The 23,597-nt window shown below is 45.1% G+C and overlaps 1 protein-coding gene across 1 annotated transcript in view; it reads left to right on the forward strand.

Annotated features, from left to right (window-relative positions):
* ULK4 (unc-51 like kinase 4) overlaps positions 1–23,597 on the forward strand; it is a 282,751-nt gene that overhangs the window by 172,651 nt on the left and 86,503 nt on the right. Inside the window, exons 33-34 of the mRNA XM_080673858.1 lie at positions 4,854–5,020; positions 8,581–8,679. Of these exons, the coding sequence (XP_080529984.1) occupies positions 4,854–5,020; positions 8,581–8,679 (266 nt within the window). The remainder of the gene's footprint in view (positions 1–4,853; positions 5,021–8,580; positions 8,680–23,597) is intronic.

The raw sequence follows: 23,597 nt of genomic DNA on the forward strand, positions 1-23,597 counted from the left end.
TTCTCTTTCCTGGTTGTTTAGCCCTTTGTAGCTCTCTGGTGGGGGGAGAGATTCGGCTTCGTATGTGAAGCACTCCCCCTTACCTTGATTACCCTTATCTGTTTCTCATTACATCTTTCTAAAACAAATCTTGCTTTTTGTTGTGAGGGGTTTGTTTTTTGTTTTTGTTTTTTTGCATTTACACATTAGACTTAATAGTCTTATTTTCCTTTTTTGTCATTTCACTTACAGAAAAGCAAACTTGCCTAGTGGGTGCTAGCCCATAGAACGTGGAGCCAGATGGCCTTGGCGAAGTTACCTAACCTTTCTGAGCCTCTGTTTCATCATCTGTGAAATGGAGTTGTTAATGGGATTTGGTTAGGTACCTGTTAGAGCACTTAGAATAGTACCTGGCACATGGTAAGAGCCATACTGGTTTTATGCCAACATTACTGTTTTTCTGTACTGACTTACTCTAATATCTAATTTTTAGCTTTCGAGTATTGATTTATAAATAATAGTCATGGTTTATTATTATGCATTTTTATTGAAAATAAGTTTAGAGGTAAATAACATGCATTTGCCACATTCTGATCATAATTATAAAATATCAGAGCTAGCAGGAGCCTCAGAGAGCACACGGGCTCCTTCTTCGTTTTCTGCGGATCGAGGCTCTGTGAAATGGAACGTGGGTCCTTGGTCCTCTGTTAACACTAATCCTGAGACCAGAGTGTGACTCCCAGGCCAGTGAGCGTTCTCTATTATGATTTGAATGACATGGTGTCCTCCATAGTGTTGGCTAAACAAAAATGAGCCAACTCACAAGCTTCCCCCACAAAACAGTGTAGTGAATATACTGTCCAATTGGGTTTGCCGAGTTCTTGGTCCACCTGCTGATGCAAACTTAGAAGGGCCTCTCATCAGTAGGAACAGTGGCTGAGGACTTCTTGGTGAAGATGGCAGACCAAGCCAAGAGAATTACTTGTGTTCCCTCCTTGTATTAGTTTCTTGTTGTCATAGCAACAAAGCCACACGTTTAGTTGCTTACCACAACAGAACAGTCCTGATGTTGAGGGCTTCGTGCTTTCTGAGGGCTTCCACTTCGTTGCCTTGAAAACTCAAGCTGAAAAGCTTTTCGGAGCCGCCTGCCCTCTTTGGGGTGGGGCTCCTTCCTTTTGTCGTTCCAACCTCTTGTTTTTGTCATCTCCTGCTACTCCGATCTCCTGCCTCCCTCTTACAAGAACCCTTGTGGTTACATGTGGCCCACTTGGGTAATCTCCCATCTCAAGATCCTCAATCACATTTGCGAAGTCCCTTTTGCCATGTAAGGTAATGTTCACAGTTTCCAGGGATTTAGGATGTGGAACTCTTTGAGGAAGGTGCATTATTCATTCTACCACATTCCCCAAAGCCATGCAAATGGGAGTCAAGTCTTTTATTTATTTGTATTTTTAAGTATATTTTTATTTCAGAGAGAAAGGGAGAGGGAGAGATGGAAACATCAATGATGAGAGTCATCGATCGGCTGCCTCCTGCATGCCCCCCTACTGGGGACCAGGCCTGCAACCTGGGCATGTGCCCTTGACCGGAATCAAACCCGGTACCCCTAAGTCCACAGGCCGACACTCTATCCACTGAGCCAAACCAGCTAGCGCGAGAGTCAAGCCTTTTAAATAAATCATATACTTGGAATATTTTAATACAGTGGTCTCCTCTCTCTGTGGATCTAAGTGCTAAACATAGGAGGGTCCAGGGACCAGTGTGGGCTCAGGGGGGCTGGGGCGAGTTTGTTTTTAAGATGCTCCCATATACACAATTTTCTTAGGAATGTAATTCAAAATGAGTGCTCTGAATACAGAGTCCCTTCCGGCTTTTGTAAGAAAAAATTTAATTAAAACATTCACCTCTGTCGTATTTGAGAAGTCCCCAGCCTGTATTTCATCCGAGCACGGAACTGGAGTTGGCTTGTCATAGTCATCAGCGAAACTTGTGCAGCGCCGCTCTCCTTGTGGGCACAGCCAGACTCCAGGGGCTCGCGGTCTTGGGGCCGTGTGTGTGTGTGTGTGTGTGTGTGTGTGTGTGTGTGTGTGTGGGCGGGCTTAGATGAAGAGCGGAAGCCAGTGCCGGTGCCAGTGCCGGGGGAGGAGGCGGCCAGGGAAAGGCGCTGGCCCAGTGCAGACTCCCAGGGCCTCTTCTGGGGGAGCTGGACTAACAGAGGCACAGAACAGCCCTGAAATGGCTCATCCACTTGAAGCCCGAGAGATGTTCGGACATGTTTTTGCAGGGGCCGTTTCTGTGTGGGTGGCTGCTCCTTACCGTTCGGCCGGAAGAGGTCGAGTGAGCTTGGAAGCTGTGGCCCAGGACCCCGCAGTTCACAGACGCCTCCATGTACCCTGCCAGTGTGTCCAAGACCAGCACTGCCTCTGGCACCCTCCATGTCTCTGTATTTAAAAAGCAGGCCTTTGACTCAGCTGCTGTGGTTGATGCTGGTTTTGCTGGCTACGCGTTGATCAATGTGGGAAAGAACAGTTTCTCACACCAGATTCTGCAGGTGCTTCTCTCCTCTTCTGCGCTGTCTGTTGAGTTGACGGGAATGAATCCTAGTGGACACGACCACGTGTTTGTGTGATGTACATGTCAAATGATCTAGAAGGAAGCCTCTGTATGGGGAGGTGACATTGGGATTTAGAGCGTTCAAATCAATGATAGAACTAGGAAGTATTTTCAAAAGCTTGGCATTTCAAAATGTACTCTCATATCATTTCGCTATTCCCAACAGATTTTGAAAAAGTAATAATATAATAAGGACACAGTGACCGGAGCTAGGAATAGCTCAGGCACATTAATATTCCCAGAACATTAAACACTTGAAAATAACTTAGGGGGGTGACTCCTTTAGAGATTTGCTTATAATTAATACAAAGTAATTCTTGGGTTTATTTTGAAGAGTTGGTTATAATTAAAGCAAATAGTTGTTGGATTATTTGGTTTAATGAATGTTGGTTTCTCTTAGAGATGTTAGGATGGAGTATTAAGAAGTTGTTTTGATGGCATTTGTGCAGAGGGCAGGGAAAAACACTATTGCGCTCTCCCAGATGCCTTTGCTGCCTTTGCTGCCTTTGCTGGCATTGCCACTGTTGGGAAGAAATATTTTACGTCCTATTTCATTTCTAATCTCACAAGCACCTTCCCTGACAGCCGGTGACGTCAGGGAGTGGTGTTGGGTGCCCGTATTTTCCCGTAGCCGGAGGGAGAGAATGCCATCCCAGCCTTGCACTCCTTCCTCGAAGATGGAATGAAGGTCAGGTTCATTGTTGCTCCCCAGCTGTTCAGTCTGAATCAAGCAGCAGGGACATGGGGACCTAGGGGTCTGCCTCCGCCTTCTGAAGAGCCACTGATCCCATAGGAGGACTTCACCAGTACTCGCCCCCTTGCACTGTACCTTGGACCATCCACAACATGTCACCAAGTTGTCGTGGGTCCCCCAAAGGAAAACATCTCTCTCCCAAATACTACGCTGTACAGCACTGCTAACCTGCCTGAGCTCACGAAAGCCAGGGGCTGATTCCTAGCCCATGAGTGATGCGGTCTCACTCGGAGGGGAAGGCCTGTGGCCATAATGCCCATGTCGCAATAATTGCTTTTCCGTACCGCGTGCCATTGATGGTATGAGCTGTCAGACCTTGCCGCTTGATAAAGAAACCGGGCAATAATAATTCATTCTGCTTTTCCATCACCTGTACTTATCTTCAGCTTTGTGACTTGCACCAGTTTTTGCCATGAGGAGTGAACTGTGTGGTTTGGTTTTCTCTGCCTTCAGTGACAACATCAGTTGCATTTGTAGTCTAAGAACTGCTTTGCACTCATCTGGGGAGACCAGATTGGTTTACTGAAACAACAGGATGCGCTGTTTGGAAGATACCGGAGCTTGAATAGCTCTGCTTGGCCGCGTTCCCATCTAATCGATCTCCATGAGAGCAGGATGACTGGGTTGCAGGTGCAATAACATCCAGTTCACAGTACATGGCAGACTTCCCGACCATGCTCCCCCCATCTGCTTGTGTAAAATATTTATATTTGAAGATCGCTTTTTTCTAGAACGTTCAGACACTCTATCTGTGTCTAAGTCCTATTCACACTTAGGCTTATAACATTGTTCATGTCGTATTTTCGCCACATTTATATCTGAATCAGTTTTGTGAATTCCAAGTTTAATGCTACGTAACAGTAACAGTAGAAATGTCATAGTTAAGTATAAGCAATAACACACCCCAAGATGTGAAAGTGAATGTGTGACAGATGACGTCAAACTGAAAGTTGACTAAGACCAACCCTTCATATGAGGTTTGCAGAGCCAAAATGATAGAAGCTGGCCATTTCTCAATTTCCAATTCTTTAAATCACAGTTAATCTCACATTTAAAATTTTTTGGAACACAGCAGAAAAAACCATGCTTTATCCTCTTGAAATGACCCACTTACCTGTAGAGCCCTGGGTGGTTCCTGATCCTTAGCATGAAGAGCTGGCCCTTCGAGCAGCACCTGGGACAGTTTGTTCACACACAGCGCGCTTCCCTCCGTGTCGGGGAGTGCTCCGCCCCAGTGAAGCCTCACCATGTAGGATGTGTTTTCCAAAGTGTAGTTTTGCTTAACACGTATGTTCCTAGTCCCCATCCCAGGTCCCTGAGCAGTCTCTCTGGGGGTGAGCCCTGGAAACCTGCATTTTACGAAACTTTCCCACGTGTACCTGGTGCACCGCAGAGTTGAAGGAATGCTTAGCACTTCTGCATCGTGGAGACCTGCTCTGTTGGGGTTATGGGACTCACTGTTTTTATATTATGATGACTATTTTGCCCTTTTCCTTTTTACCCTCAGGCCTGGTCCATCATGTCTGTAACCTGTTCACTGAAACGGCCACACTGTGCTTGGACGTGGAAAATAAAAACAACAACGAGACGGCAGCCGCGCTGCTCTGCTCCCTGCTGGACATCCTGCACGGCATGCTGACCTACACGTCGGGTGTTGTGCGGCTGGCCCTGCAGGTAGGGCCTCAGCCCAGGTCTGGCACAGCCCTGCACGGCACCGCACCGCACCCCCTGTCAGTCTCTTCTTGCTAATCTGCCTCTAAAGTGTCTTTACTTTTTAGAAAGAACTTACGTCCTGTAGAGAGAGACTATCAATAAGCCATCTTTGGTGACCAGTGCCAAGAACAGATCATGTGATTACAAAATCGGAAAGGAAAGCAGGAGGGGTCTCAGCAGAGACTTGGCGAGCTCTAATTGGGGAACATTCCTGGCGGAGACCGTTAGCCCTCCGGGCACCCGGGGCTGGCCAAGCCATGTGCAGCCTTTCCTGCCCACGGATGGGGCCCCAGCCACCCCAGTGGGAAACATCAGCTTGCCAGGAGATTTTAGGTCCATGCATCCATTCATACACACACATGTTTATATACACATATACACACATCCATAATGCAACATGTAAACAAGCACTTGCTTTCCCTTATGACCAGTAACATGGAATTGCAGATGGATTTGAGACTTAGAAATGTATTCAGTCAATGTGCCCCACACTGTACTGTGCTCTACGAAGGAAGGGGACGTGGGTTTGTTAAGTACTTTCCATGTTAGGTGCCTCCACATGCCTATTTCATTTGCTGCTCTCTCTCTAACTGAGTCAGCTGATAGTCAGGTCGCATGAAAGCACACAGCTGATAGGAATTCACTGCTGTATTTCGAATCCTGGTAGAATTGCAAGAGGCGTATGTCGAGTGATAGACTGTTGGCTTGAGTAGATGCAGAAGCTAACAGGGAGACCAAACTGTGTTGATACCTCGCCAAGAGCCAGCGTAGCAGAGCCAAGAATGAGTCCCGCGAGCCTGGTTTAGCCTCTGTTACTCATCATTGTGATAAATGGTAACTTTTACCTACCGCGAAGCTGCTCAAGTGTTTAGCGTATCTAGTGCGGTGGATAAGTAACTCCAAGATCTCCTCAACAAACATGGTTGCTAGTGTTTAACGGACACTTGTAAAGCCAGTAGGTGAGAATGGCCTTGGAACTACTTAGTTGTTTTTCTTTGCTCATCTGTAATCATTCTGGATGCACAGTAGAGCATTGTTAAGGACCTACGGAGTCCGTCCTGAATTAAGGTTCCTCTTAGCTTTTCCTCTCGTGTCTCTTCAGAGAATAGCTGTTCTTATTTCAGTGTCCGTAGGAGTTTTATGTAAATCTTCAGGATGTAGCTGCTAGTTACGTTCACAGATAACATTGATGATATCAATCTGTAAAAGAAATGTTTGTAGATGGTAAATATAAAAGGGATCAGGCCCAGCCAGGGTGGCTCATGGATGAGCGTCAACTCATGAACCAGGAGGTGGTTCAATTCCCGGTCAGGGCACATGCCCGGGTTGGGGCTCGATCCCCAAGTAGGAGAGCATGCAGGAGGCAGCCAGTCAATGGTTCTCTCTCATCATTGATGTTTCTCTCTCTCCTTCTCCTTTCCTCTCTCTCAAATCAATAAAAACATATTTAAAAAAATTTTTTTGAGAAATCAGAAGTTCAAAAATTCCAGAGCAACAGAAATCTCTTATTAGATAAGTGATTATTAGGTAGATAGTCAAGGTTGTTTACAAGAAAACTCCGTAATAGAAATACTTTCTAATTCTTTCTTTCTTTGCTGGTGTACCAGTAGATCACTGTTTTTAATTTTTTCATTTTCTTCCACACCACTGCATTCTTCACTGCTGTCGTCTTTCTAAATCCTCCACTATATCATCTGCCATGTATTGCTTTTGGCTTCACTCCCAACTTTGATCTGCAGGGCACCTGGCGTCAGTCTGAGAGGTGGAGTCCTTGAGACTGAGTGAGGGGAAAGCGCTGGGAAGAGTGTGCTCCAAAGACACCGTCTCCTGGAACACGGAGCCGTCTGTACTCTCTGAGCCACCAGCCACCTCTCCCGTTCATAAACACGCTCCACACCGGAGATCCTCCCGCATTGCTAAACGTCTAACGGGAACATCCGTAAAGTGGAGGAGTTGGGGGACTGAGGACTGCCAGTGTGTAGAATGATAGTAGCGCTTCGATTTATGAAGCACTTTTCTTTTTCAGGGAGGAGAGGGACATGATGCAGGAATGTGTCCCAGGAAAGTAGGGAGTGGAGGGAGGCAGGTGTCAGAATCTCTCTTAGGAGCTCAGCCCCGACCCCCGCCTGCCTGTGAGGCAGAATTGGTCCTGCCTGAAATGAACCTCTTGCCAGCAAGTAACCGCCACACTCGTCCTGCTGTGCCAGCTACAGACCTGGGCGTCATCCTTAACATTTCCTTGTTCCACATCTGACCTGTCACAAAATAATGGAGACTTTTACCTTAAATACCTAACCAATCCAACCACTTCTTTCAAACCCGGCTGCTACCACCCAGCTCAGTGTCCCGTCCTCTCTTGCCTGGAGTGTAACAACCGGGAGGGTCAGGACCCTTGGCTGGTTAAGGTGAAGAGGCCGATGCTCTCTCTCCAATAGTGTTTCAGAGGCGGAACTAACAGCCGCCATTCAGAGAGGTGCAGACCTCTGGGGCAGTGCTGCCTATTGTTCTCTGGAACGGAATTCTAACCTTGTTCCCCTCACGGTGCAAGTGGTTAAAAGGCAGGCGTCTGATTTTAAAATCCTCCTGAACCAAAGAAAGCAGGCATATCACATCTGTCCATCGGCCTGAGGAGCAGAGGGAAACTTGGCATTTGTGAGAAGGGTCCTGGAGCCCAGGCTCGTGCCCTCGGGTGGGACAACCTGCAGCCTGGTCTGGCAAAGGTCATCACCCAAGTGGTTTTGTTCCATCCAAGTGAAATTAAAAACACGGAGGAAGTACTGAGTGAAATATGTGTATTCTGTAGCAAACAAGATTACTAATTGGTGCCTTTTCTAGTATGCAATTATGCCTGTCTGTGTTAGAAATCCCTGGAATTAGTTCCGTAGAACTCCTAAAAGAAGGCACACTTGGAATGAAAGTCAATCGCTTCCCATCTCTGATTTTAATTTCAGTTGAAGCCTATACTTTCTAGACCTTCTCTGAAGACTTTGCATGCAGTGTTATGTCGAACACATAGTCTAGGTGTCACTGGTGCGTGTGTGCGCATGCGGAGAAGGAAAGCACAGCAGGATGATTAGGTGTGCATTGTCGAACGTGCAGAACATGCCCGGGGAGAGGTGCGTGAGATGTGGAGTCATAGAGCCTCGCTCATCCTCCAGCTTTGTCCCCACGATATGTGGGAGTCACACGAACTGCTGTACTTCTCTGAGCGTCAGTCTTCCCACCTGAACAATGGGGACAGGAGCCCCTCCTTTCAGGCTGGTTGTCCACCCACTGCAGCCTGTGGACATCCCTTCCCCAGGGACAGCCCTGGTTACCGCTTTCTCTGTGGACCACCCGGTCTGCCTCTGCGGCCCGAGCTGGTGGCATGGCCGTGGTGCACCCTTTGTCACGTGCACACCTCCTGTCAGGGGGCCGAGGGGGAATACCTCCGCAGCCGAGTTTATCTGCCTGGCGGGGGGAAGCTGTCTCCAGGGCCAAGATGACTAATCTCAGGACCCCCTCCTCTCCCCTCCTTCAAGGCGCAGAAGTCTGGCTCCGGAGGTGACACTCAGGCCGCGGAGGACCTGCTGCTGCTCAGCAAACCCCTGACAGACCTCGTCAGCCGGCTCATCCCGCTGGTAAGGGCTCACCTGTTTGTGTGTCTCTCCAAACACTGCCGGGGCTGAAGTAATTCTATTTGAATTTCATGATGTCTGGAGTCTTCATGCTATTTTAATTCCTTTCAAAACTAGAGCCAGGAGAAATTTCAGAGGCTCATTTGGCTTGGGAAGACTACATTTCTACTTTATTTAAAACCAGGTGGCTGAGATATTTAAGTAAAGCAGAATCTCAGATCCTTCTTAATGAATGTGAGGTTTAAAAAAAATGCAAGAAATGAATTCTGGGAAGGGAAAAAAATATGTTATGGGGATCAGTTCTCTTTCAAAACAGTTTTTAGGGGTTGTGCTTGGCATGCAGGGCTCCCCAGAAATGAAGAAGGGGAGCATGTCCCCCAATCTCTGCAGAATTAGGATGAAATAAGTGGAATTAGATAAAAGTAGGTGAGGCTACAGAAGACCACAGAATACAGGAAAAGAGCCCAAAAGAACCTTGGAGTTTGGACCAACTTAGAGGACCCACCATATAGACACGTGGCCACCCGCCCCCTCCCCTCCACTAGCCAGAGCAGTCGGAGGGCCGGCGGATGGCATTCCACAAACCCCCCTGAAAACCTCTGCAGATTTGGGGATCCAAGGACTAGGGGTGCAGGCGACCGAGGGAACGAATCACTTGTGGCCTCAACCTTCAGTTCTCCAAGGCTGCGAAGGTTTCCCTTTCCCGCCCTCTGGCTCAAAGGAAGGCAGCAAGTGCAGTTCGGAAGACTAATTCTATAGGCTTAATTGTATTCATCAAATAATGGTTTGGTTTAACCGAGAAAGAAAAATGGGAGAACCAGTCAGTGCTGGCTTATATTAAACTAGAGGCCCGGTGCACGAAATTCATGCACGGGGGGTGGGGGTGTCCCTTAGCGCAGCCTGCACCCTCTCCAATCTGGGACCCCTCGAGGAATGTCCGACTGCCCGTTTAGACATCCCTCTCACAATCCAGGACTGCTGGCTCCCAACTGCTTGCCTGCCTGCCTTCCTGATTGCCCCTAACTGCTTCTGCCTGCCAGCCTGATCACCCCCTAGCCACTCCCCTGCCAGCCTGATTGATGTCTAACTGCTCCCCTGCCAGCCTGTTTGCCCCCAACTTCCCTCCTCTGCCAGCTGGTCACCCCTAACTGCCTTCCCCTGCAGGCCGGGTCCCCCCAACTGCTCTCCCCTGCAGGCCTAGGTCCCCCCCAACTGCTCACCCCTGCAGGCCTGGATCCCCCCCAACTGTCCTTCCCTGCAGGCCTAGTCACCCTCAACTTCCCTCCTCTGCTGGCCTGGTCACCCCTAACTGCCCTCCCCTTCAGGCTTAATCGCCCCAACTGCCCTCCCTTGCAGGCCTGGTCCCTCCCAACTGCCCTCCCCTGCTGGCCTGATCGCCCACAACTGCCCTCCCTTGCAGGCCTGGTCCCTCCCAACTGCCCTCCCCTGCTGGCCATCTTGTGGTGGCCATTTTGTGTCCATATGGGGGCAGCCATCTTGTGTGTTGGAGTGATGGTTAATCTGCATATTACTCTTTTATTAGATATGATAGAGGCCTGGTGCATGGTTGGGGGCCAGCTGGTTTGCCCTGAAGGGTGTCCTAGATCAGGGTGGGGGTTCCCTTGGGGAGTGGGGTGGCCTGGGCAAGGGGCCTGTGGTGGTTTGCAGGCTGGCCACGCCCCCCGGCGACCCAAGCGGAGGGCCTGGTATCTGGGATTTATTTATCTTCTATAATTGAAACTTTGTAGCCTGAAGCGGAGCCAATCTTTCTGTTCCCTCCATGGCAGCAGCCATTTCTGTTAGGATTTATTTATCTTCTACAATTGAAACTTTGTAGCCTTAAGCGGAGGCCAAAGCAGGCCAGGGCTGTGGAAACTTGGCTTCCTCCATCGCCGGGGGCAACCCTAGCCTCCTGCTCTCTCCAGCTCCATGGCTGCCGCCATTTCTGTTGGGATTAATTTATCTTCTATAATTGAAACTTTGTAGCCTTAAGCGGAGCCCTGGGCCAGCCAGAGTGTGCAGAAAGCTTGGCTTCCTCCATAGCCGGGGAAATCCAAGCCTCCCTCCTGTTCTCTCTGTGGCCACAGCCATCTTGGTAGGGTTAATTTGCATACTTGCTCCTGATTGGCTGGTGGGAGTGGCTTGTGGGTGTAGCAGAGTGATGGTTAATTTGCATATTACTCTTTTATTAGATAGGATAATAATGGATGTGGAATAGAGCGGTCACAGAGAGGCAGTGGGCTCACAATGACGTGAGGGAACAGCCTGAACTCCAGGGGGAGTGGCCATGCCCCAGACAGAGCAGGAGGATCTCTGGTGTCGAACTTGGCATGAAGTTATGGGACAATAGCAGCAGGAAACAACTGCTCCAGCTTGAGTCCGGGGCCTGGACCCTGGCAGCCAGCTCTCGTGAGGGCAGGAAATGGGAGGGTCCATGGACCGGAGAGAAGGGACTAACACAACCACGTGCTCTTGTATGAAAGACTCAAAACGGCATGTGTGCGTATATAAACAGATACAATATATTATGTAGGATGGTAATCATATTTATAGCAAGCAAGATTAAAAATAGTTTAAGAAAGTCAGATGGATAATCCATTAGGGATGAATTTTTAGGACTCTTTCACATTCAAGTTTGTGAAAGTTTTGGTGTTTACACATTCTGAGATTCGTTTGCTCTTATTGTTAAACTTATCTTTGGTCTTAATTTCATTGTCTTATGTTATATTTTCTTTCTAAATGTCTTCCTGTATTAAATATAAGATTTAATGCACCCACACACACAGAAAACGTTTAACTGGACAAAGAGAAAGATGCTACAGTGGTAAGGAAGAAAGTCCACAGGAGCCTTCTTGTGCTGAATATCAGAGCACAGGCCAACGCAATCAGAAGGGCAGAATGCATACAGGGAGAAATAAACAGCAGCAACAACACAGTAGTATTGAGATGCGACACAGCTTTCTCGTTGCCTGACCAGCCACATGGATAAAAATAATAATGTAGATCAGGAGTTGACATACTAGGGCCTGTGGACCAACTCTGGCCTGCTACCTACTTTTGTAAATAAAGTTTTATTGAATACAGCTTCAGGGACAATTTGTTTACACATTGTCTGTGGCAGCTTTTGTACCTCAGTGGTGGAGTTGAGTTACAGCAGAATCCTTAAAGCCCACAAGCCTAGTTATTTACTGTCTGGCTTTTTATATAAAACATTGGTTGACTCCTCTATAGAAGATACGAAAGCTTGAATAAGATTGATCTAATATAAACATATCCACCTCTAATAGAAATATAAAACTTGATCTATTAGAATTTTATCCACCTCTGTACCCTGAAAATGAGACTGCACCTTCTGTTGAGTTTTCTGGCAACATTTTTAAAAAGTTAGCCATGCGTTCGTTATGTTAAAAGAATGTCAATAAATTCCAAGGTGTAGGAATTCTTTAACAGTAATACAATTAAACTAGAGGGAAAGTTACAAACAATGAAAGATGCACTGTTAGCAGATATTCCCGATGAGTAGGATCCAAGACTAACACGTTGTGACGGTCAGCCTGGGTCCCATCAGGAGACAGAGACCACACAGCGATGTAAACAGAATTTTAATACAGAGGTTGAGTAAGCTATGCCAGGGGAGTAACTGTGAGATGTTAAAGGAACTCTCCAGGACCCCGTTAGCTCAGGGAGAGTACCCACGGAAGGATAAACTTGAGAGGGGCCCCTCCCCAAGGTGCAGGCCAGACCTCACTGGAGAAGGCCTGATGAACCCACAGGCCGTGGAGGCATTCGCTGGGGTGCTTAGGCCAGAGCGGGCCATGTCCCTGGACACGCGGGAAGTTACCCTTCAGGGTGCAGCTGGATCCCAGCCAGTGGGCAGGTTCTCAGATGGAAGCAGGTGCCGCTGATAGTGGGGGGTTTGGGATGCCCAGTGTTTGCACAGAGAGTACCACAGACACTGCAAGGGACAGGCAAGGGGGGTGCACGTGGGAAGCCTGGAGTGCACTGTACCCATTGGGGAGGCTGACAAGGCTGACCACAGGTCAGGAGGGTGAAGGTTGCTGAGGCCCATCGTTAGGTCACATCCCTACCAGATGCCATCACACCCACACTTCTGACCCACAGTGCAGAGTCCCTCCCTGCAGTGTATTATCTGAGGGTTTTCCAGCTTCCTGGCACTCTGTGCTCATGTTATTAGTAACTGGATCATACTTGGGCTCTCACGTATTGGTCGATGTCTGCCTGACGTGTGTGAGCTGGGCATGTACCTGCACACACATCCCTGGAGTCCTTAGGTTTGAGAATGGCTGCAACAAGACCTTTCCGATATGTCTCCTCTGGAAAAGATTAACACGTTTACAGCTGTGTATAAAGTGGGGAAAAGTTACATGGCTATTGAGGACCTAACCTAGAGCACGCACGCCAAAGATACATTTTACAGTGGTTGTTAAAAAATGTAATAGGTTACCGAGGGCGCAGCTGGAATTTCATTCCCAGAGGGAAAAATAAACAGACTTTTCGTTTTCATCTGACTCAGATAATTTTGGAAGCATTTTGCCTGAAGGCAGGTGAATGAACTTGTTAGCTTTTGAGATTCTTTCCAGAAACGAAAGTAAACATACTTACCCTTAGGAGATGAAACCTGTCAACCCATAATTTATGACCTGAATTTATACTATACATCAGAAGAATCACAGTGAAATGTAGGTATGACACAGTGATTCTTAGTCCGTTCTGAGCATGAACTGCTTTAAGAGTTGGAAAATTCCAAACTCTCTTCCCAGAAAAATGCCTAGAATCACTTATATGCAAATTATGCACACAATTCACTATTTCAGGGGGATCTTTGAATCCTGAACTGTGGTATAAGACATGGTGAAGGAAGGATTTAACAAGTTGACCATCTCTCCTGAAGAAAAGAGAGAACAAGGTAATTGTTTGACCTAAATATTTTATTTCTTAAGAGGAGAAAATGAGAAGCCAGGCTCTGTATCCTAGATAGGTTTTGTAACAGATAGTTCCTGCAAGAAATTATGCCACAGCCTCCTGCTCCCTCAATTAAATGGGTTATTTACAAATTTGTGAGACTTTAAAAAAACATTTTCTTTTTAAAAAATCATGATTCATGTCTTATAAAGTATATATATATATATATATATATATATATATATATATATACATACTTTAATTCTCCCACCATAATTCCATTATGGTGGGAGAATATATATATATATATGTGTATATATATATATATATATATATATATATGTATATATATATATACATACATATATATATATGTGTGTGTGTATATATATATATATACATACATATATATATATATATATATATATATATATATTCTCCCACCATAATGGAATTAAACTTTAAATCAATAAAAGATAATTTGGAAAATCCCAAAATATTTGGAACTAAATAACACAATACTAAATAATCATGGATCAAATAAAAAATAATTAAATTAGAAAGCATTCCTGAACTGAATAAAAATGCAAACACTGCATATCGGAATTTGCTGGATGCTTGTGAAACAGTCCTTGGAGGGAGGGAAACTTTTAGCCCTCGGTCACTCCTGTGCTCGGAAAGAGGAAAGGTCTCTGTGAGCTCAGCTTCTACCTTAAGAGACCAGAAATAGGAGAGCAAGTTACTGTGACGCTACTGTAATCAATAGTGAGGTGTCAGTGCAAAGACACTTTTGAAGGTCATGGATATGAACATGATCTTGATGGTGGTACACTTAAGTATGTGCAGTTTTTGGCATGTCAGTTACGCTTCAAGACAACTTATACAATAAGTCTTTCTGGTGTTGCTCTGTTATTTTCCTTTCTTCCTGAGTCAGTTCCCCTGGTAGTCATTGTGTTTGGTGGTTTGTGTCTTTGTTTCAGGCTTCCTTCCTACCCAGGTGGTACAGTCACCTCGTTTCTCTCCCGAGTCCCCCAATGCAGACACCTATCTGCTGCCCAGATTTCCATCGCATGGTGACACTGGGTGTCATCACAGATCCGGGCCTGAGCCTGCAGGGGATTTGGCCCAGGTTCTGTGGCTGTTCTCAACATGAGCTGGTCAGCCTCCTCGGGTGGCCAGGAATCCCAGCCCCGCTCTGTGCCTGGCTTTGTCCTTGCCCTGTGGGGGGACGGGGGGGGGGGGGGTGGCCCCAGTTACACTGAAGATCCATTTCCTGGTTGCTGCTTCTGACTGCTTTTGAACTTCAAGCTTTTGTGTGGTCCACAGAGTTATTAATCTGTATCTCTGAAAGTTTATTTTGGTTGTTATGGAGGTGGTGGTGCAAATTTTGAAGTCTCACCCGCTATCTTGACTGGAGTCACATGTCTGTTTAGTTCCCAGCCCTCTCCCTGGCACATTTCAAGTGCTCAATAAATAATTGTGGGAGGCATGAATAAGGCACCAAAACCCAGGATATTGTAAATCTAGTGTATACAAAACTAAATTATAATTTGAGCTGATTTATGTCATGCTCCACATATGTTTATATAAAGTGCACAAAAGAAGCAAGAGTGGAGTGATTTATACCAAGGGCTTAACGGTATTGCTCAACAGTTTTTTACTTAAAAATAAATGGCTTCCTGTGCTGTCTCCTCCCACTTTTTTTTTTTTTTGGTTATTGTTATAATGAACATGAATTTCAGAATATTCAATGAAGTTAATTTGATCTTGAAAAAAGTAGACAAATGAACAATGAATGACCCCGACTCTTCCCGAGTTGAGGACTGTTCGAATGCGTCTGTCACCCTCGTCAGGGGGCACCAAGGGGACTTCTGGCTCTGCCCGGAGTGCGGTGTGCAAGGTTCGCTGCCAGCGCTTTTCCATCCAAAGGTCCCTGACGCTCTCGCCCTCAGATGGAGAGAAGTCTCTGGAACATCATTTTAGCTTCACATGCCTTATACACCTTATCATTGTTTTGTGAGCAGTCACATCTTTTTTCCTAAATTTGGATTCGAGATCCCAGAGTCAAATCGGATAGGTGACTATAAGCTTTCCGGGTGATTCGTCCCTCCCACTCTCTTTGCCCGGCCGGAACCGTGGGAAAAGGTCGTGCATGTCCACCAGCTCTGCACCCTGAGTTTCTCGCCCGAGCTGCTATCAACAGAATCCACTCAGGAAGCCTGCCAGGAAAGGCCAGCAGACTGTTCTGTTGAGTGGAGACTCAGAGCAATCTGGGTGGCTTGCCTGTGGCAGTGAATTGGCTCTGCTGTGCTATCATGAACTGTTATCTGGTCCTGCAACATAGGCAGGTAGATATGACTCAGCAGAACGTAAAACTTGATGTTGAGCTTTAAAATGTTGCTCTTCTGCTTTCGGACTCAGCTCCATGTCTTGGCACCTGTGCCACATCCATGAAATATAAGAATAGCAGTTTCTCGTAGAAAAAAGCAGATGTGGGTTTCTTGGATCTATATTACTTATGACAATTGCCAATCGTAATTAATTCTCGAGGCCTTGCCTGAGGGAGCTGGCCTGTGTCCCCCTCTGCAGAGGACACATCACCAGCAGCAGCCCCGAATCTGATCTCTAATTACAGGCAGAGAGCATGGCTGCCTGGCCCCCTTCCCAAGCCGGCATCTGGGGCAGATGGCCCCTGACATGTCCTTATCGAGGACCCCGTGCAGCCAATTGGCACAACGCGTAAGGCACCTTTTCACCCACTTCGTTCGAAAGCTTCCCCGGGAGTTAAATGACTGTTTCCTGCCGATAAGTCAGTGGTTGGATTAGAACCACTGTGCCAGCCCCTTCAAGCTCCATTATTTTAAAATTCACTCAAGAGATAATGAAAAATCAGTTTGAAATGGGACAGTGTTTTTAAAGTGTATCAACCAGAACTGTTCTTAAAGAATATTGGTTGCATGCAGTTCTGTCTTCCCACTGTTAACGTATCAGTTGGGCAGAAAAGTAATTGTACTCATATTAAGTACGAAGTTACAACTTATTCTCAGATACAATTTTGTGTAGCAATCTTTGACTTATCTGGGGTCATGCCTCCATGATCTGGTACAACAGATTAAGAAACATCAGCCTTGATGTGAACTCATCAGCATACGTCTTAGACATTGGTGCCTCATCATTCTGGACTGGAAGCACATGTGTGTTTCTTCTAGATATTTTTCTTTTTTTAAAATTTAATAAATCTTTATTGTTCAGATTATTACAATTGTTTCTCCTTTTTTCCCCATAGCTCCCCTCCACCCGGTTCCCACCCCACCCTCTGCCCTTACCTCCCCCTCACTGTCCTCATCCATAGGTGTACAATTTTTGTCCAGTCTCTTCCTGCACCCCCACACCCCTTTCCCCCTGAGAATTGTCAGCCCACTCCCTTTCTATGCCCCTGATTCTATTATATTCACCAGTTTATTCTGTTCCTCAGATTTTTAATTCACTTGATTTTTAGGTTCACTTGTTGATAGATATGTATTTGTTGTTCATAATTTTTCTCTTTACTTTTTTCTTCTTCCTCCTCTTAAAGAATACCTTTCAGCATTTCATATAATACTGGTTTGGTGGTGATGAACTCCTTTAGCTTTTTCTTATCTGTGAAGCTCTTTATCTGACCTTCCATTCTGAATGATAGCTTTGCTGGGTAGAGTAATCTTGGTTGTAGGTTCTTGCTATTCATCACTTTGAATATTTCTTGCCACTCCCGTCTGACCTGCATAGTTTCTGTTGAGAAATCAGCTGACAGTCGTATGGGTGCCCCCTTGTAGGTAATTAACTGTTTTTCTCTTGCTGCTTTTAATATTCTCTCTTTGTCTTTCGCTCTTGGCATTTTAATTATGATGTGTCTTGGTGTGGTCCTCTTTGGATTCCTTTTGTTTGGGGTTCTGTGCGCTTCCTGGACTTGTAAGTCTATTTCTTTCACCAGGTGGGGGAAGTTTTCGGTCATTATTTCTTCAAATAGGTTTTTAGTATCTTGCTCTCTCTCTTCTTCTGGCACCCCCATAATTCTGATGTTGGTATGCTTAAAGTTGTCCCAGAGACTTCTTACACTGTCTTCAACTTTTTGGATTCTTTTTTCTTTTTTTTGCTTTTCCGGTTGAGTGTTTTTTGCTTCTTTGTATTTCAAATCTTTGACTTGATTCTTGCATTCCTCTAGTTTGCTGTTGGGTCTCTGTATAATATTTTTTATTTCAGTCAGTGTATGTTTAATTTCTAGTTGGTCCTTTTTCATATCTTCGAGGGTCTCGTTATATTTATGGGCCTTTTCTAGGATATTCTTGAAAAGCCTTATAACCGTGGTTTTGAATTCTATATCCAGTCATTTGTTTTCCTCTATTTCTTTTGTTTGTGATCTGTTTCTTTGTCTCCGCGTTTTCATTGCTTTCCTGAGTTGGTAGGGTAGCTTTGTGTGCTAGGTTTCCTATATGGCCTAGTGGGTTGGCCTCCCCAGTTACCTAAGGTGGACACCCTTGGTGCACCCCTTTGTGGACTGTTTGTACAGCCTTGTTGTAGTTAAGTCTTGATTGTTGTTGGTATCACTGGGAGGAATTGACCTCCAGGCCAATTGGCTGTGAGTATCAGCTGTGTCTACGCCGGGAGACCCTCTGTGCTGGAGACAGCCTTATAGGATTAGACTTGCAAAATTGCAAAAGCCTCTGTGCTCAGCTTGGATGGGGCGGAGTCTCAGGGCGGAGCAGACAGTCTTGGCTTCCCGTCAGCCCTGCCCTTGCACGCGTGCCTCCAGACCTCTGCCTTCCGCGGCTCCCCTGGGTTTCTGCCTGACAGTCCAGATTCCCCCCTGTAAGAGCGTGGGTTCCCAGGGGCTCGCCCGGAACTGGGGTTCATTGCAGTTGGAACTGGGGTTCAGTGCAGTCAGGAGCTTCTGACTCCCTTCCACTAGGGAATGCCTGCAGCAGCCTCCGCATTCAGTCTTCTCTACGCGCACTTGTGCACGCGCGCCTCCAGACCCCTGCCTGCCGTGGCTCCCCCGAGTCTCCAAGTCTCCGGGTGCCTTTCTCTCTACCTGACAGTCCAGACTCCCCCTGTATGAGCCTGGGTCCACGGGGTTTCGCCCGGAACTGGGGTTCAGTGCAGTCGGAACTGGGGTTCAGTGCAGTCGGCTTCCTTCCCCCTCCCACCAGAGAAAGCCAGCCAGGCACTCAGCCGCCCTTCCTCTCTGCGCGCGTTTCTCCGTACCTCAGCCCTTTGCAGCTCCTCTGATTCTCCGTGAGCTTTCTTCTTTCCTTCTAGTTGTAGAATTTCCACTTAGCCAGCTTTCCTGTGGTTCTGGATGGTGTCCGTTCTGTCTTTTAGTTGTAGTTTTGAAATTGTTGTGCGAGGCAGCAGTTTAGGTGCTTACCTATGTCGCCATCTTGGTTTCTCTCCGATATTTTTATTTTCACTTGGATTGGATTCCCTAGGGTCATTATTAGCTACGTTTCCATGGTTTCTGTCTGTCTTTGGATTAAGCCGTCTTCAGGAGCAATAGTGTGACATCACTCCAGACTCGCATGTGGGATTCATTTCCTGGGATCATTCTACCATCAGGGACATGGCTGTTGGGCCGAAGGCTTTCAAACGCAGCTAAGAGGGACCATTCATTTTACAGAGAAGGAAATTTAAGTATAAATTGTTTGGTGAAGCTAATCCTATCATTTTTTTTTTTGTCAGTGTGAATTGAAGGGTAAAATTTTAGACATGTAACTTTTTGTATAATTAGGGTTTAGCTTATAATTAAAGATATACTTTAGGCAAAAATAGGGCACTCACATTTCATGTAAATGACACCTCAAAGCTGTTTAGAATGTGGAGACTGCGATAATTACAAAATCCGTCATGCAGAAACACTGCAAATACAGAAAATTCAGTTTTTAACCCAGTGATCATTTTCTCTTAATTTATCACTGCAGAAAAATAAATGGAATATTTAAGAACTGAAATCCATTTTCCCGTAGATTATTGTTTAAAAATTAATTCAAACTAAAACTCTTCGACTGTTAACCCTGAACAAATATAAAATATTGAAATATGAAACAATAATAAAATAAAGGAATATATTTTTATGCTTTCATGAATATATATTCACATACATAATATCAAAAGGTAAAAATGAAGAATTAGTCGGCTATCCTGATATGTTGGCAGAATAGCTCCCTTCTGAGTTTTTTAAGAAATGTATTTTTATTGTTAACAGTAAGCTGATTTTTTAATATTTTTGCATGATTTATAGTACTTTACATTTTTTCCTGCAAATGTTTTGCGTTTGACATAGAGATTTGATGTGCTAGTGTCTTATTAAAATCATAACAATTATATATACACATTAAAAGTAATGGGAGGAAAAGGGGACATATGTAATACCTTCAACAATAGAGATTTTTTTTAATTAAAAAAAAAAGTAACTCAAACTCTTCAGAAGGGTTAAAAAATAAAAAGTAAACATCTTTCTTCACATCTAGACCCACAGGGGAAAAAAGTGTGCTGTTATAATTATATGTACATATGTGCGTATCTACATATATGTGTATAAATGAATGTGTATACATGCCCCCTTTTTACATACAAATCTCTAACTTGGTTCCCCCCTTCTCAATGTGTTTGAGCAAAAGTTTCATATCAGCACATATAAACCTAACCATTTTTGATGACCGTGGCACTGTACGAATGAATATCCCATAATGAAATGGGTTAGCTCCCCTGTTAATGGACATTTATTGTGTGGGGGGTAGTTTTTCTGACACCGGATATCTTTGTTAGATATAGTTATGCTTGTTTACAATTATATAATCATAGAATAAATTCCTAGAGACCGAATTGTTAGGTGGGATGCTTGCTTTTGTGTGTCAGCCTCACTGGACTGAGGGAGGCCCAGATAGCTGGTAAAACATTATTCCAGGGTGTGCCTGTGAGGGCGTTTCTGGAAGAGATTAGATCGAATCAGACTAAGTGTAGAAAATCTGTCCTGGGCAATGTGGGGGAGGGGCATCATCCAATCCACCGAGGGCCTGAATAGAGCAAGACGGCCGAGCAAGGCGGGTTTGCTCTCTGCTTGACTCGGGCCGTCTGCTCCGGCCTCTGGAGCCCCTGGTTCTTGGGTCTTTAGGCTCAGACTAGTTCTTAGAACACGGGCTCCCCTGGATCCGGGCTTGGGCAGAACTACACCACCAGCTTTCCTGGGCCTCCGGTGTGCAAGTGGTGGACTGTGGCACTTCTCAGCCTCCAAAATCGTGTGAGCCAATCCTCCCTAGTAAATCTCTTTCCATAGATCGCATTGGCTCATTTCTCTGGACAACCCCATGTAATATGCTGGAGAGAAGGGTTGATTTGGGATGTTTGCTTTGGGTCTGTATTTCCAAAGTGCCCTCCCCAAAGGCAGAGTGAGTACCCGTGTCCTTCTCCCCTGAAGAGAAGCCCGTTTCCCCGTGTTGCCAGCAGCTTCTTGGAATTGTAGCATCTTTGCTGCTGATACGTGAAACCTTATCTGTCTTTGATGCTTTGTGTTTATTTTATTGTGAGTGAAGTTTAGCATCTTTTGTGGATTAATTAGCCATTTATGTGTCTTTTTCTGTAATTGGTTTAGTATAATCTGCCTATTTTTTCCTACTTTACCTTTTCTATTGATTTTTAAGAGCTCTTTGTATATTAGGAAGTGTATCCTTTTGTCATAAAGACATTTTCCCCATTTTCTCTCTCTTTTTTTAATTGGTGCTTTAGCTCTAAAGGTAGTTTTCATTTAGTAGTCAAATTTAGTGTTTCCTTCATGACTTTTAAGTTTTATGTCATGTTTAAAAGGTCTTCCCATTTTCTCATTCTAGGATTATAGTCACCCATCTTTTCTTTTTCTTCTATTACTTTTCAGGTGTGTGTGTTTTTGTTTTGACATTTAGATATTTGTTTTATTCAGGATTATTTTGTTGTCAGGAGTAAGGTTGATATCTGTGTGTTGGTATATTTGTAAAAGATTTCAAGCATCAAGTCCTATTGAGATTTTATTTCACGGGTTCTATTTATCCTTTGCCATGTAATTATTTGATAAGTGGGAGCAGCACCTGCATATTTATAAAAATACCGTTTCTTTGAATACAGTGGGTTGTATTTATTCTTGGCACCATAATCTTTAAATAACTGGCAGTTTGGGTCCTAGGAGATAATAGCAAAGAACACCCTGTGGAATATCATCTCTTTGACTTAATTTGAAGTCATCTTAATGAAACCAGACAAAGGGGATGGAATGATAGTGGTTTCTGTCTCACCGCAGCCCTGGGGGTGAGCAGAGGTCTCTAGGTAGGCGAGCTATTTGGTGGGTTTCCTAAGATTTACACAGAGAGCTGTGCTCTCCCATTATGTCACCCTCCCGAGAGAGCTGCATTTTTAGGACTTTTTCCATGTGGAGAGGCACCTTTTCTCAATGGGTTCCTCAGAGAGAAACAGTCAAACTTAAGACATGTCGTTTCTTGTGGGGCGATGGAAACTCCATTTAAAGCTGAGGTATTGACCTGTGAGTGTCAACCTATGAACCTGGAGGTCACCGGTTTGATTCCCGGTCAGAGCACATGCCTGGGTTTGCAGGCTTGATCCTCAGTGTGGGGTGTGCAGGAGGCAGCCGATCAATGATTCTGTCTCCCTCTCCCTTCCTCTCTGAAATCAACTTAAAAAAACCCTCTATATTTAAAAAGCTGAGATGTTGATAGCTAACAGATTACTTGCCATGCCTATACCTGCATTATTTTATCTCTCCTTCAAGGTCATCCTGATTGCATTTTATTTTGTCAGTGCTGCTCTTTAATATCTCAGCCTCGCAAAATCTATGCCAGATTTTTTTTTATTGTTTGAAGTATTAAAAATAGTAGTACATATGTCTCCTTTCCCCCCCCCCATTGACCTCCCCCCACCGGCCTCCCCTACCCCTCAATACATGCCTTTACCTGCCCCCCGTCCCCCCGCCCAGTGTCTTGTATCCATTGGTTATGCTTATATGCATGCGTACAAGTCCTTCGGTTGATCTCTTACAGCCCCCCCCCCCATCCTCCCCTGCCTTCCCGCTGTAGTTTGACAGTCTGTTCAATGCTTCTTTGCCTCTGTATCTATTTTTTCCCCATTTCTTTCCTTTAAAAAAATCTTGCCTCTGCAGACTAGAAATAAACATGTAATAACAAAAAATGTTTGAGTCCCAATTTCAATGTCCAACAGTTCTGAGTCCCCGTTTCAATGTCAAACAGTTCCTTATGTGTACATGTCAGCAATGATATCTGGATGGTGGGCACATGGTGGCAATGCAGGTCCGACCCTCTCTGGTTTGGTCCTAGGCAACCTGCTGCTTCGCACAGCTGCTGACTGCTAGCGTGGCAAGGCGTCGTCAGCGTCTTCCATCTCTGGGCTGTTTCTCCTCTTGTCTTTGTGGTTGGAGCGGACCCGTCAATTCCTCTCTGTTGCAGGAATCCACATGGTCTTGGAGTTGTTTTCTGAAAATGTACAAACATATTCTCGACCAAAAGTTAATAAAGGAATCTTTTCTATTTAATTGATTTGGGATCCTTTTTATTTTTGCCCAAACGATTTTCCTTTGTCTTATTTAGACACCATGTGTGTTTTTCATGGGTGTCTTGCTGTTAGCATTACAAATGAAAATTAATTTTGTAAAGTAAAAATTTTCTAGATGTAATTTACTTATAGGATATTTTTCCTTACATGATATTACCCAACTATTCCCCCTTTTTTTTGATTAATGAAGGCTTTTGTAAATTTTATAATGCAGTCTTAATAACTTTAAATTTTAACTTTTTGCACAAAACTATGACTGCTTTAGGTTCATTGCATGTTTGGGAATTTTACCATGAGATGAACTATATGCCAGATTTTTAAACTGTGGAAAAGCTGGTAAAGGCAGCAGAGCCCTTCACGTCTTCCCAGCCATTGACCTTGGTTTAGTGAGTCTTGCATTTCACTCCTGGCGG

Source organism: Plecotus auritus (genome assembly GCF_963455305.1).
Source record: "Plecotus auritus genome assembly, chromosome: 6".
Classification (NCBI taxonomy): domain Eukaryota; kingdom Metazoa; phylum Chordata; class Mammalia; order Chiroptera; family Vespertilionidae; genus Plecotus; species Plecotus auritus.